This window comes from Sarcophilus harrisii, chromosome 5, assembly GCF_902635505.1.
Source record: "Sarcophilus harrisii chromosome 5, mSarHar1.11, whole genome shotgun sequence".
In the NCBI taxonomy this organism is placed as follows: Eukaryota; Metazoa; Chordata; class Mammalia; order Dasyuromorphia; family Dasyuridae; genus Sarcophilus; species Sarcophilus harrisii.
The window spans coordinates 60,215,105-60,228,902 of record NC_045430.1 but is presented as its reverse complement, the minus strand read 5'-3'; the positions used below and the strand labels follow the sequence as shown (position 1 = coordinate 60,228,902).

At 40.7% G+C, this 13,798-nt stretch overlaps 1 protein-coding gene across 1 annotated transcript; it reads right to left on the bottom strand.

The window, feature by feature from the left end:
- Positions 1 to 483: 483 nt before the first annotated feature.
- On the bottom strand, positions 484 to 12,767 carry NRIP2 (nuclear receptor interacting protein 2). Its single transcript, XM_023504617.2, has 6 exons — positions 12,165 to 12,767; positions 9,132 to 9,284; positions 1,616 to 1,698; positions 1,346 to 1,467; positions 1,043 to 1,095; positions 484 to 592 (listed from the first exon to the last, which is right to left on the bottom strand). Exons 1-6 carry the CDS (start codon positions 12,357 to 12,359, stop codon positions 500 to 502), a joined length of 699 nt encoding a protein of 232 aa, XP_023360385.1. The 5' UTR covers positions 12,360 to 12,767; the 3' UTR covers positions 484 to 499.
- Between the last annotated feature and the right edge of the window lie 1,031 nt (positions 12,768 to 13,798).

Here is a 13,798-nt window from a genome sequence, read left to right as displayed (position 1 = left end):
TATTGATTAGATATGACTATTGAAAGCTTGAATTGCTTCCTTTAAGAACTACCAGTTCAGATGCTTTGCGAATAACTTCCTATGTTTCATTCAGAGTCTTACATATCTTGTAATCCAACTTTTGTTAGAAAAACTTACTGAAAATATTTTTTCTGAGTTAATCTTTTCCCTTCTAATTTTAAATGCACTAATTTTATTTGTATAAAAATTTTTCAGTTTATGTAATCAAGATTGTTCATTTTATCTTCTGTGATTCTCACTATACTGTGTTTGGTCATGAATTCTTCCCTAATCCATGGTTGCTAAAGGCATTTACTTCCCTGCTCCTCCAATTTATTTAGGATGTGGCCTTTTATGTAGAAATTGGTGAAAAAGCAAAGAATGCATGTGGACAAACAAAACATATGATCAAGGGTCAAGGGGTGGGCAGCCCTGCCACTGCCCATGACTCTTCCCCTAAGGTTTTGTTTTTTCTCCAGAGGACAGACAGGGATTGTTGTCACTGGCCAGGCTCCTGGTGGAAAGGCAGGAATGGTAGCTCTGGGCAAGGAGATCTCAGCCGTAGCACACCGTGTTCCAGGTCAATACAGCACTATTGGGAAAAAGTATGAGAAGGAAGTTGAACAACCATGTAGAAAAGCTACCAGGGAGCAAGTCCTCCTCATCCATAGATTTCTATGCATAAAACAATTTCACCCAACCTGTCTGCATCTACCTTTCCCCCACCCCCTTATCTTCTCTCTTCCTCTGAGATAATAACCAGTCCCCACCCATTTCTTTCCAAACTCTTTTAAAATTATCTCTCTCCATCTTCTCACTCTGAATTTCCATTGTGGGAGAGGGCCAGGCCCTACCCTTCTATTTTACTTGGGAGAAAGCAGGCCGGGAAATGCTCTAGTATCTGCAGAAACAAAGCTTAGCTTTGAAACTAAAAATTCTGAGTCCTAATTCAGAGCTCCTCTTACCAGTAACCTCCCAGATCCTTATTTCTTGTCCCACGGCACAAACTCTCACACCAGGCACTATAGAGGAGGCATCTTACCTTGAGAGATACCAGTGTCTGCAATCCCAGGCAAAATTCAGGACTCTCATCATCTGTAGGAATGGAAAGAGCAATGGAAAAAACTGGAAAGCACCCAAAGGGTGTCACTGCTTAACTCATCTCCCAGATCTAGAAATGTTATAAAAGAATGGGAACAGTGGGAACACCTGGGTAGAGTGCTCTCCCTGCTGCCAGTAGGAGATGGGAAGAATAACTCTTTGTGGGACTTTTTTTTTTTTTAACCACAAAAAGAATGGTAGAAGAGATGAAAATATGAAAAAGCTGATAAAAGTCAAAACTTACCAACCACCTGAGCTGAGCATGCTACTGTCTCTTGCCCTAACTGCAGCTCCAGCTGCTCCACGTGGGTCAGGGGGCCAGGAGCCTTTTTCCCGCCTGGGACTTTTGGAGTCCCCTCCCCTAACCTGTGGTAGAGAAGCAATGGTTATGGCTGATCCAATTACCAGTCAGTCACCCCTCTCTCCAATCATTTGGTTCGTTTCCTGGACTCCTACAGCATGTAGTCATGTATACTATATACCCCCTCATACCTTCAGGGAATCACGTTCTTACCCAAGGCGACTGAGGCATCTGGCAGAGATTTGGTTGTGTTGGGTACCTGTATCCACTGCCACTCTTAATATCTGGTCCCGGCACTAGGAGAGAAGAAACCAAATGGACTGAATGAGTTGGCGTCAACCCCAGGAACTTCCCTTGCCTCCATTTATCTCTCCTCCTCCACCCCCTGCCAAATCAGTGCGCTTTTCTTTAGAAGAGTGAAGAAATTTAATTGCTCTCCAATTAAAAATTTAAAAAAAGATTAAATGGGAAAGTCAGGACTAGCACAATAAAAAGGTAGAATGAGGAAAAGAATGAAGCTAAAATGCCAAAACATCACAGATTTAGGAAATATTGAACCAAACAATGGATATGGAACCAAAAGATGGATATTTGGGGAATTGAGGGAGAAAGGTCCCCATTTGGGAAAAGGAATGAACTTCTAGGAAAGGAACTTCACATTAGGAAGTTCTAAGGTAAGGAAGGGACACATCATTTGGAGATAGAAAAGAGTTGAGTTCAGTCTCTTACATATATAGATATCAGAGTACTTTCTTCACTTACCAGGGAACCATCAGCCATTCCCCTCTGCCACCACCACATTTTTTTTCCTCCTTTGACATTTATTCTATCCAAACCTGTCACCCAATGTAGATCTTAGTTGCTGTTACTCTAAGCTCTCAGATTATTCTCTCTTCTTTCTCAAGAAGTTTAATAGCTGGCTTGCTTCTTCCCGTTCACCCCAATTCCTGTCCAGCATACGTATTATTGATGTTCTATTAAACACCCAGCTTTCCCATTCCCTGAATCTACTCTCATAACTTACTTTGTTTCACCCAGGTATACCCAGGAGGCTCGCACCCTGGATGTTGCCATTGCCCAGTACACTACCAACTGGACCCTCAGTATAGAAAGACAATCCTTTGACTCCTCCCAAAGGGATCTCTACCCTACTTTCCAAAGAAGCTCCTTAAGCTTCCCACAACTACCACCCTTTCCTTTACTCTCACAACTTTGTCTTACTTTTACTTTATTGGGGGAAAAAATGGCCATATTTTGAGAACTCCCTTTTATCTCTTTCACATCTCACAACTCTCTTCTTCAAGCTTGGATAGAGGTGAATCTTCTTACCAAGTCTACCCCAATACAAGATAGCTAAATGACTTAATGTTTGGATCACTGGACCTGAAATCAAAAAGACTGGGGATTTAAATTTAGCTATATACTAGCTATGTGAACCTACACAAGTCCCTAAACCTAGTCTTGCCCCAGTTTCCTCATCTGTAAAATAGCAATTACAATAGCATCTACCTCCCAAGTTTGCTATGATGAAATGAGAATACTATTTTTTAAAAGTGCTTTGCAAACCTTAAATCACTTTATAAATAATAAGTTATTACACATTTGCCATCTTCACCAAACATGCTTCCAACAATCATGCTTCTTTTTCCCTAATATTCAGTCTCTCCTTCTCTACGAGATCCTTCCCTGTGCCTACTGATCATCCCCACCCCCTTTTCTCAGATAATTTAGAAAAAAAAGCAATATACACTATTATTCTCTCTCCTGAAATTTGTCAAATTTCAAAAAACTGGTTTCTGAACTCCATGCTCAATTGAAACTTTCTTCTCCCAGGTTATCAGCGATCTCATAATTACCATACCTGATGGCCTTTTCCCAATCTCACTTTCCCTGACTTCTCTGCAGTATTTGATACTGTTGACCATGCTTTCCTCTTGAATACTATCTTTATTTCTGTTTTAGTAGCATTGTTCTGACCTGATCCTACCACTTTGCTGACCATCCTTTATCGGTTTTCCTTTATGGTTCTTACATATCTTACCTTTTAAATGAGGATGTGTTACCCCAAGGCTTTGTCTTTTGCTCCTCTTTTCTTACTATACTCTTTCTTGGTGTCTTCATCAAGTCATGGGTTTTTATCAGTGTTATGAGTTTTTCTTTTTAATTACATGTAAAAACAACTTTTTGCATTCATTTAAAAAAATTTCTTAGTTCCAGATTTTCTCTTTTCATCCTTCCTTGAAAAATCAAGTTTATACATGTGCAGTCATGCAAAACATATTTCCATATTAGCCAAGTTGTCAAAGAAAACACAGAGCAAAAAACATCAAGAAAAATAAAGTTTTTATAAGTATGCTTTAATCAGAGTCTGAAAGCCTCTAATTCTTTCTCTGGAAATGGATAGCATTTTTCATCATAAATCCTTCAGAACTGCCTTAGATCATCATATTGCTGTAAATGGCCAAGTCATTCATAGTTGATCATCATATTGTTACTGCGTACAATGTTCTGCTTACTTCACTTTGCATCACTTCAAATAAATCTTTTTAGATTTTTCTGAAGCTATCTTGTCATCATTTCTTAAATTATAATGATTTGATCAATATTATTTATGTTGATGACTCCCTTACCTATATATTATATCTATATATCTCTATACTATATATACTAACCATGGTCTTTCTGCTGAACTCCATTCCACATCACTAACTGTTTATTGGCTATTTCAAGCCAGATGTTCTATAGATATCTCACATTAAATATGTCCAAAACGAAATTTTTCTTTTCTCCCAGAAGTTCACCTTTTCCAAAATTCTCCATTTTTGTTAAGAGTACAACCATCCAGTCACCCAAGTTTAGTATCACCTTTCAAACTCCTCATTCTCACCCCACATAACTAATCAGTTACCAGATCTCATCTTTTCTACTTCCACAATTTCTCTGATATCTGATGGGATTCTGATTGCTGCTCCCAGCCCACCCCAACCCAAATCTGCCCCCAGCCACAAGTCCTGTCTACTTCTCTTCCACCTACAAAGGTACCAGTCTAACTCAGGACCTTATGCTCTCTCACCTGGACTATTTCAATAGCTAAACTGCTCTACTTCCCAACTGTTTTTAACCCAATCTGTCTTTCTTGCAGTGTTCAAAACAATTTTTTCTAATGAGCAGGTCTAACCATGTTTTCCCCTACTCCATTCACTACATTAACTCCCTACTTATAGGAAGTTCTTCTCTTTAACAATGAAACCTAGTCCCAACCTCTGTCACAAACACTACAGACATAATGGCCTTTCTATTCTCCCTCATATACAATATTTCATTTCCTATTTCTAGTTATAGTCTACCTTTCAGTAGAATGTAATCCCTCTTTATCTTTACCTTTTAGAATTCCTAGTCTCCTTCCAGGATCAATTCAAGAACCACCACATACATAAAGCCTCTTCTGGTTCCTCCAGATGCTAGTGCTTTTCCCCTAAAATTATCTTTCTTCTTCTTTTTGTTGTTGTTCAACTACATAATACATTACTTCAAATTGTTCCACTGCAAATAACCACACCCAGTACTGGAATATTGCTGAAGTACTTAAATTAAAAGAAACTTAACTTAGACAACAGGCAATTTAGCTTCAGGTTAGATCTTCTCATAATGAAATTTACCCTACTGTCTGACTTGCAAAACCTGTCACATCAGTAATATGTCATGCCATATTATAAATAGATGCTAAACTTAAATAGATAAAAGCTTTAGTCAAAAAGAAGCAACTCGTCTACATCCAGGATCTTCTGGACCCTGGAAAGGGTATTTATCCTGGTGGCGTCTTTTTTCTTCCAGACCAGGAAGATGCTAAACATTATTGTTTGACAGAACTGGGCATTTAAACAGTTTTCTGCTAGACAACCTCTTCAGGACTTAAATATAGACAGGATGGGGGGAAAATAAGGGGAAATCCTGCATCATAGTCAATCATTCCAAAAAAGGACAGGACTGGATGAATGGAAATGCAGAGCTGGATCTAATAGCTGCCAACAGAAAGCATTCAAACAGTGGTGATTTTGCCAGAAGAAATGAATTCATTGCCCCACAGTGTCCTTAATGCCATCCTTCCACTTAGAAGAATCATAAAATATCAAAAGAAGAATATGAGTTATGCAGCCATTGTGGAGAGACATTGAGAGCTAGCCTTCAGGAAGATTCCTACACCTACAGAGTAGGTGATCACAATGGCATGAAGTCTGAACATTTCATGCTCATCCTCCTCTTGCTTGGTACCTGTATATGAATAACATTTGAGGAGCAGATTCAGAATGAGCCCCATCTTCATAATACTGCTCAGCCTCTCTGTCAGATATGGGAGAGTTTTATTCAGAGAGACATCATTCCCTTAACACAAGGGTTCTTAACCTGTTTTATGTCATGTCTTACTCCATCCCTCTCTCCCCAATAATCCTCAGAATAATGTTTTTAAATGCACAAAATAAAATACATGGAATTATAAAGGAATTTGATTATTTTGAAATTCAGTTATCAAAATATTAAAAAGAAGTCATCTACATTCAAAGAGAACTAGGAAGATTAAATGTAAATACATGCTATGATCATTTTTTTCTTTTTCTTCTGTTTGTTTTTTTTTCTTGTGGTTTTTCCCTTTTGTTCTGATTTTTATCTCCCAACATGATTCATAAAGAAATGTATATTTCAAAAAACTAATGTACATGTATAACCAGAAAAAAAGAAAACTTTTTTTTAAAGGGGGGGGGGAAAAGAAAAAATAAAGGCATAGACCACCTATAATTTATCCATGGATCTCTTGGGAATTTGTGTACTCCAGATTAAGAATCTCTGCTAAACTAGTCAATGCTGAGGGTTTTTTTTAACTACTATAAAGTATTTGGAAATTATGTCAGTTGTTTTTATTGCATGAGTTCTAGAAGAGTGTCCCATCACTCTTCCCAATCTGTCTTTCATGCTCAAGCTTGCTAATTGATAACCAGTTAGTTCAGCCTTTTCCTGACCCAATTCAGAGTTTGATCCTTATCAAGAGAACCAGATCCTTCAGAGTGGGGTAGCTTTGAAGTTAATCTAGTTTGGATACATGTTCCCCCTCTTCAGTTTGTACATTTTCCCCCTCTAGTCAGAAGAGAACATTGTTTTCATTTGTCCCCATCCTTTGCAACCTACTCTGGCATCTGCAACCAAAAAGAGCAATGGCCAGCAGCAGGCTGCCAGCCACCATCCCACAAGAGCATCTTCCAGGACTTGGCCCCAGCTGGGTGGCCTCCTGCCATCACCTCCATGGTCATTAAAGATGCGTGAGTGCTTTCCCCATGGATCTGCGCTGAACATCTCTGTTATTATACATGTTGTTTCAATGAGTTGAAGCTCCTAGAAGAAAGGACTTTCACTTGTGTTTGTATCCCTAGAGCTTACCATAATGTCTGAAAATTAGAATAATTAGAAAATACTGATATAAACTTTGTATTATTTTTCAATAATAAGAGCCAACACTTACATAGTATATTAGTGCTGTATGTATATCATCTAATTTGATCCTCACAATAGTCCTTTTATCCCCATTTAATAGAAGTTAAATGACTTGTTCAGGAGTTAAGTGAGGTAGGACTCAAACTTAGGTCTTTCTTGGAGTCTTCTGAGTCCAAATTTAGCCTTCTGGCCATTCACTGTGTCATTAAAGAGATGAAGGGTTTGTAGTATATATTTACTAGAGAAATCTTGCTAATATATAGGTCTGCATTTCCTTAATCAAAAACCTCTAGGATTCCCCAGTGCTTACAAGATAAAATATAATTTTTTACTCTAACATTCAAAATATACCACAATGGTTCCAACATATTTTTCCAACTTTATTTCATAATATTCCCTTTCTTATACCATATATTCCACATATATATTCATGATTGTATGAGTCATTCCTTAATTTAATCTTCTATGCCTGCAGGGAATTCTTGTTAAAATTCTTCCCTTCCTTCTTAGGGGCCACCTCTTCTATGAAGTCTTCCATCATTCCTTCAGTTAGAAATGAGCCTTCCTTCTCTGAATTCTTCATACCTCTCTTTATTTTATCCTAAATTATACAATTTGCACTTCCCTATTAGACTGCAAGTTCCTTGAGGGCAAGATCTCCTTAGATGAGATCAGCTCATAAGAGTTTAATTACAGTTATGCTAATGCTACATGCACAGTCTCTGGTTCTAGTCTTTCTCCTGAGCTCCAGTCCCATATCATTTTTCATCTTTGTATTCCCAGAGACTAAGATGGTAACTTCTACATATTTATCAAGCTCCAACTGTCCACACACCTATCAAATTGACAAAATTGACAAAAAAGTAAAATAACAAATGTACCAAGGATTTTGATTAAAGTGGTTCATTAATGCATGGTTGAGAAGAACTGTGAACAAATCTAGCCATTCTGAAAAGCAATTTAGTACTTTGCTCAAAACATCTACTAAACTGTTTATCCAGTGGTTCTCAAACTTTTGTTTTCAGTATCATTATCCTATTAAAAATTATTGAGGATCTCTCCAAAGTGTTTTTGGATTTATCTGGGTTATATTTATAGACATTTACCATATTGGAAATAAAAACTATTTTTGAATTTGTAGACCCTCTAAAAGGGTTTCAGAGATTCCCAGGATTCTCTAGACCATACTTTGAGAACCACTGACTTATACCCTTTGACCCATTAATGGGTCTATGCCCAAAGAGTTAAAAAAAAAAAAAAAGTAAAAGATCTATATGTATAAAGATATTTATAGCAACACTTTGTGTTGTGGCAAAGAACTAAGAAAGTGTTCCTCAACTGGGGAAGAAAAACCTAAACACAGTATAGTAGGTGAATGTAATGGCATATTATGCTGTAAGAAATTATGAAAAGGTTTGTATAAATTGAATCAGCGTGAAGTGAGTAGAACCAGGAGAACAATTTATTTAGCATCGACATTGTAAGGACAAACAACTTTGAAAACTTTAAGAATTCTGTTCAGTGCAATGATCACAATTACTATTCCAGAGAACTGATGATGCATGCTACCCCTTCCTGGCAGAGACGTGCCAGACGCAAAGAACAGAACAAAGCTCATTTTTACAGGGCCATTGTGGGAATTTGTTTTGTTTGATGACTCATATTTGTTACAGAGATTTGGTTTTTCTTTTCTTTTTTTTTTCCAAAGAAAGGGGAAGAAAAAGGGTTACTGAAAAAAGTTTCAAAGAAAAGATCTAATTATATACATACATATATGTGTATACATACACACATATGTAATTGTATATCCATGGGTATGTTATCCTACCCTCCAAAATAAATCCACACACAATCTGGTAACCACATGTGTTCACAATTCACAAATGAAAATCATAGTCTATTCACAATATGCATATATGTATATTATAGATAATATTCCTATGCACACATGCATGCATGTATATGTGTACATATGCATATGTACATGCACACACATGTAGACACACTCTCTATGAGTTTACTTAGGGCAAAGGGGAAAGAGCAGGGTGGAAGCAGCAAAAGTGATAGAGGTAAAGAAGCAAGAAAAGCTTTCCATCTTCTGACCTAAGCTAAGAGGAAAATCTGAGGAACGTTTGTACCCTCCTGTAGGAACAGAGGGAAAGAAGGTGGAGACATTCACAAACAGTTGATCCTTTCCAGGGATCAATCTCTAGTTTCCATGATGATGGTCAGAGGCTCCTCTCACCTTACAGTGGACAAGAAGAGCCGGGGTCTCCTTCCTGCTGGGCTTTCTAGTACTCTCTGCTCCATGAACTTGGCCCCAAACCAAGGAGGACTCCCCGAGAAACTGGTCCAGATTCCCTTCCATCAGGCGACGCTGAATCACACTGTGTGGCTGCTGGCTCCATCATGAGACAAATGGACAAGAATTATCCCCATTCCCAATTCTACCCTTTTCCCAGGACTAGGTATGAAAAGGGGATGAGTAGGAAAGAATAAGGGATGGAGAGTCACAGGAGAGGGATGGAGTTTCCTGGGATACATAATAAAGCCTGGTAATTGAGGTCAGTGAATCATAAAACCAGACCATATTCCCTCTCTAGATCCTATCTTGTTAAAACCAGCTAGAATGGTACTGAGAGAGAATGCAGTAAAAAAAAATGGTGAAAAGATAATCACAATCATCTCAATGATCAAACTGGCTAATTAGGCAAAGAGATTTTTATTCCAGGGATCATCTCTGTCAGAGGCTTTGTCTCCAATTTAGGGTTTCTATTAGAAGTAGGTTCTTCTGAACTTGGAAGACTCTCCTTCCCTTCTCACCTTCCCTTCATACCCTCCCTTTAGGCTGTTAAGGAATATTATGACGACAGATGATATCAATGGCTTCCTTCTCCTTTCCCTCACTCTTCCTTCCCTTCACCTGCTCTCCTTGCCCAATTCCTGGGATTTTTATATCCCGAGGTTTAATGAGCCCCCTGAGGCTGTTCCCTGACAACTTGAACTGCCATGCCAGTGGGACTAGCTCTGGGAAAAGAGCAAAGAGCTTTTTGGGACTGCCAGCAGATTTGTTCCTTTCTATCTCTCCAGCTTTTCCCTCCCATCTTTCCCACGGAGGCCCCTTTTCCCATGGTTAACTGCAATTCAGTTCACCAATCAGGCTAGCTAGAGATCTGGGATGCTGTTTCTTTTTTCCCACTCCCAATTTGCTCTCCAAAATAGAGTCCCAGGACCCAAAGTCCCGAAATAATGAAGCATGTTGTGAGTGAGGAGCTACAGGTCCAGAGTTTCATCAGCTGACTTGACCAATTCTCTTCTGTAGTACTGCTGTCTTTAGGCTGTTAATAGGATAACTGAATTCTATTATTTAGATTACTATTATTATTTATTAAAATGATATTAAATTAAACAAATAAATATTAAATAAAATTAAATAATAACATTATTATTTCAATGATCCTACCTCGCCAGTCTATAAGGGGAGAAGGTCCATCACCAGAAACTCCCTCATTTTATGAAATCTCAGGCCAAAAAATAGCAAAATAAATCAAAAACCTATCCCAGTCTAAGAGAATATGATATTATCTAACAGAATAAATGAGCATTCTTCCCTAGTCTGGGGGGAAAAACTAGTAAATCTAAGTGACTTTACTCCTTTCTTCTGGCTCCAACTTAAATTTCCCAACTGCTCCAGTATAAAGTCTGGATGTACTACTTTGAAATCTGAATCCCCTTACCTTTTTTCTTTGGTGGCAAAAATAGATTTGGAGAGGAAGGGGAAAGGTCTGGGAGTTGAGTGGTACACAGAGGGGTTGGTGAGTTGGCAATAGTTCTGGACTAAGGTTCTTGGCTTACATCCTAGCAACAGAGAGCCAGGACCTTTTTTTGGCAAAGGCAGAGATGGAGTACGAAGAGCCATGAGAAAACTCTACTCTCTTAGCCTCCTTAAGGAGGACAAGAAGACCCTAAGTTGCTAGAATACTTTTTAAGCAGGGGTTCTTAATTTGGAATCTGTGAATTTAGGTTGTTGTTATTGTTAATGTTTCACTAAATGTATTTTGATACAATTGGCTTCTTTTGTAATCCTATGTATTTCATTTATTCAAAAGCATTATTCTGAGAAAGGCTTACTAGATCATATCTGCCAAAGGGGTCCATGTCACAAAGAATTCCTGGTTTTAGGTAACTGTTCTGACAGTTTTTTCTAGGTATTTGGTGGCATCTCCAGGGCAAACTGAGTGGGGCTATAGATAGAAATAGAGGGGGAGCAGCTACAGGGCTCGTTCTGACATGTTCATGGTTCTATCATCTTCATTCTTGCCTTCTATCTCTTTTCATGTGACTTTTTCTATTTCAATTCTTTATATTCTCTTCTCATAGGCCTTCCTCCATCTGAAGGCAGCCCTCATTCCTTATCATCATGTCCCCATAGATTTCCCAGAGCTTCCCAAAACTGACTTTTTTCCTGGTTCATATGGAGAGCAGGAAAAGCAGGAAAAAACAAAACAAAACAAAACAAAACCTTTACTCTCTCCCTTTCAGCTGCCCTCCCCTTTAAAATCAGCATCTGGGAGATGACTGTTAGCAGAGAATAATGCCTCTGAGCCAGGGGAGAAATGATGAAGACCAAGTAAGAAAGGAAAATACCTCATCAAATGACAGCCAAAAACTCTGATATCCAGGAGGAGGGAGGATAGGAAAGGCTGCTGAGAAGCCAGGCAGCTCTTTAGGTAATTCGGGAGAAAGGAGAAATTACCTTCATGGTAATTTCTGCTGCTTTGAAATCTGAATCCTCTTACCCCCCTCCTCCCCCTTTTTTTGGTGGCTAAAGTAGATTTGGAGAGGTCAGTCCCGGCCTTCTGTGTATTCCTTCCTCCCTTCTACTGATATCAAGCTTCCAAGCATCCCAAGGGGCCTTCCCCCCCCCCCCCCCCCCCCCCCCCCCCCCCCCCCCCCCCCCCCCCCCCCAAGCCTCTACACCTGTCCTAGCATCCCTCCACTTGTCTGGACTCTGCTTTCTCTAGGCTGACATTATTAAGGTCAGAGGTGAGATGCTGAACAGCCCCTTCCCCAGACAAATGACATCCTCGAAGGCCTCCTGATAAAGGGGCAGAGTGAATACCCCGAAGTTGGTGGGATCGCCCCAACGTTACTTTAAGTAAGGGATGGATCTCCGAAAGTCGGTCTGGTGGCCCCCGCTCCTTCTGGGAAGGCTCCCGGGACCAGGAAGCCCGGACCCAACGGGGCAGGGGAGAGGCAGGGGCCTGGGATGTCTCACCAAATCCTTGGAAGTGCCAAGCCTCTTGAGACTGTCCAGTGGGAGGAGGTCAGCGGAGTCTTTGTGGACGAACTGGGTAGCCTGTTTGAGCCTCCGCTCCTGGCTCAGGTGGGCTCTGTCCCGTAATTCAGTTTCGTGCTCGCTCCCGCCCATGGTCCCATCACTCCTTTCAGCCTCCTGTCTAGAAGCGCTCATGGCTCTGGGAGAGGGTGGCTGAGGCGGGGGGAGCAGCGGAGATTTCTGCCGAGCTCTCCACCCCTGCTTCTAGCTCCCCTCCTGCGCCGGGGTTCTCCCTCCGCTCCACGCACAATCCCTCTCTCACCCACCTCCTCCCCTACAGCGGGGACTTCTCCCTGACTGACTGCAACGTTTCTCTCTCTGACTCCGAGGGGGGTCTGCTGGTACAGGGGGGGAAAAAGAGGAAAGAAATAAAGAAGCCAATAAATAAATAAATAAATGATGCGCTGGAGCAGCCGCGGTAGAGAGTAGCGGCTTTCAGTGATTGCGGTAGAGGGAGGGAGGCTCCAGCTGGAAAAACCCAGCCATAGAGAGAGGGAGGGCTGGTGGGCCCTGCAGCCCGCAGCAGTCCATCCACTTTCTCCATTTCCTGGACACTGGCCAGTGGGGCTATATTGGTATAACGCTGGGCGCGGGGGGAGGGAACGCTGAAAGGCCATGGGTGACTGTGAAAACCTGTTGGGATGCTCTTGACAGGATACTCCCAAGTGTGACCTCCCTGTCTGTCTACCTGCCAAGACGTATGTGCTTTTGGAGATGGGCCAGTGTGTGTCCCCAGCTCTGCCCTTTGCGGTGACAGAGGGAGGATGACTGATTCTCTTCCCAAGGGGTGGACAGATGCCGCCTCTCTGTGAGCCTGTACTGCGGCTTAATAACTCTGTAGGAACCCAGGAGTTGGAGAGCAAGAGGACCTGTCCTAGATTTAGAGAATCATAGGAGCTGGGCAAGAGGGCAGATTTGAAGACACTCTTCCTCCTGGGTTTTTTTTCCCCTCCACTCACTGCACTTTCCCACCCCCTGACTTCCCCGGCCCGGCCCCAGCCCCAACCCCTAGAGCCATACAACCACCAAGCCTAAGGATCTATGTCTGAGGAGGAGAGATTACTTCTCCATACTTTTTTCCTCTTTCATCCAAGCAGAGGCTAATTCAATTCACCAAGTATGCTTTAGGACCTGCAAGGGAGAGAGAGCTGAGGGGGAAGGGGAAGAGACTGAGGGCTTTACAATTTCACTTTATCTTTACAATAACTCTGTGAGGAAAGCGCTTTTTTTCTTTTTTAACCCCCATTTTACAGAGAGAAAACAAAGGGGAGTTTAAGGATTTGTCCAGTTACATAGCTAGTAAGTATCTGAGGGTCCAAGGGCAAGGGGGTGAGGAAAACATTTTAGTCATTTGGGACAACTTATGCTAAGACAGAAAAGATAAAATATTGTGCAAAGTTAGCTAGTGTGCAGGTGATGTGAAATCATCCTGGAAAGAAAAATTGTCAATGGCTTTAAATGATAGAAGAGGTTGTATTTTATCCCAGAGACATTAGAAACCCACCACATCTAGAAGGGGAGCAGTTAGGGTTAGGAATATGGATTTGACAATTCTAAAAAAGTATTGGAAAGAA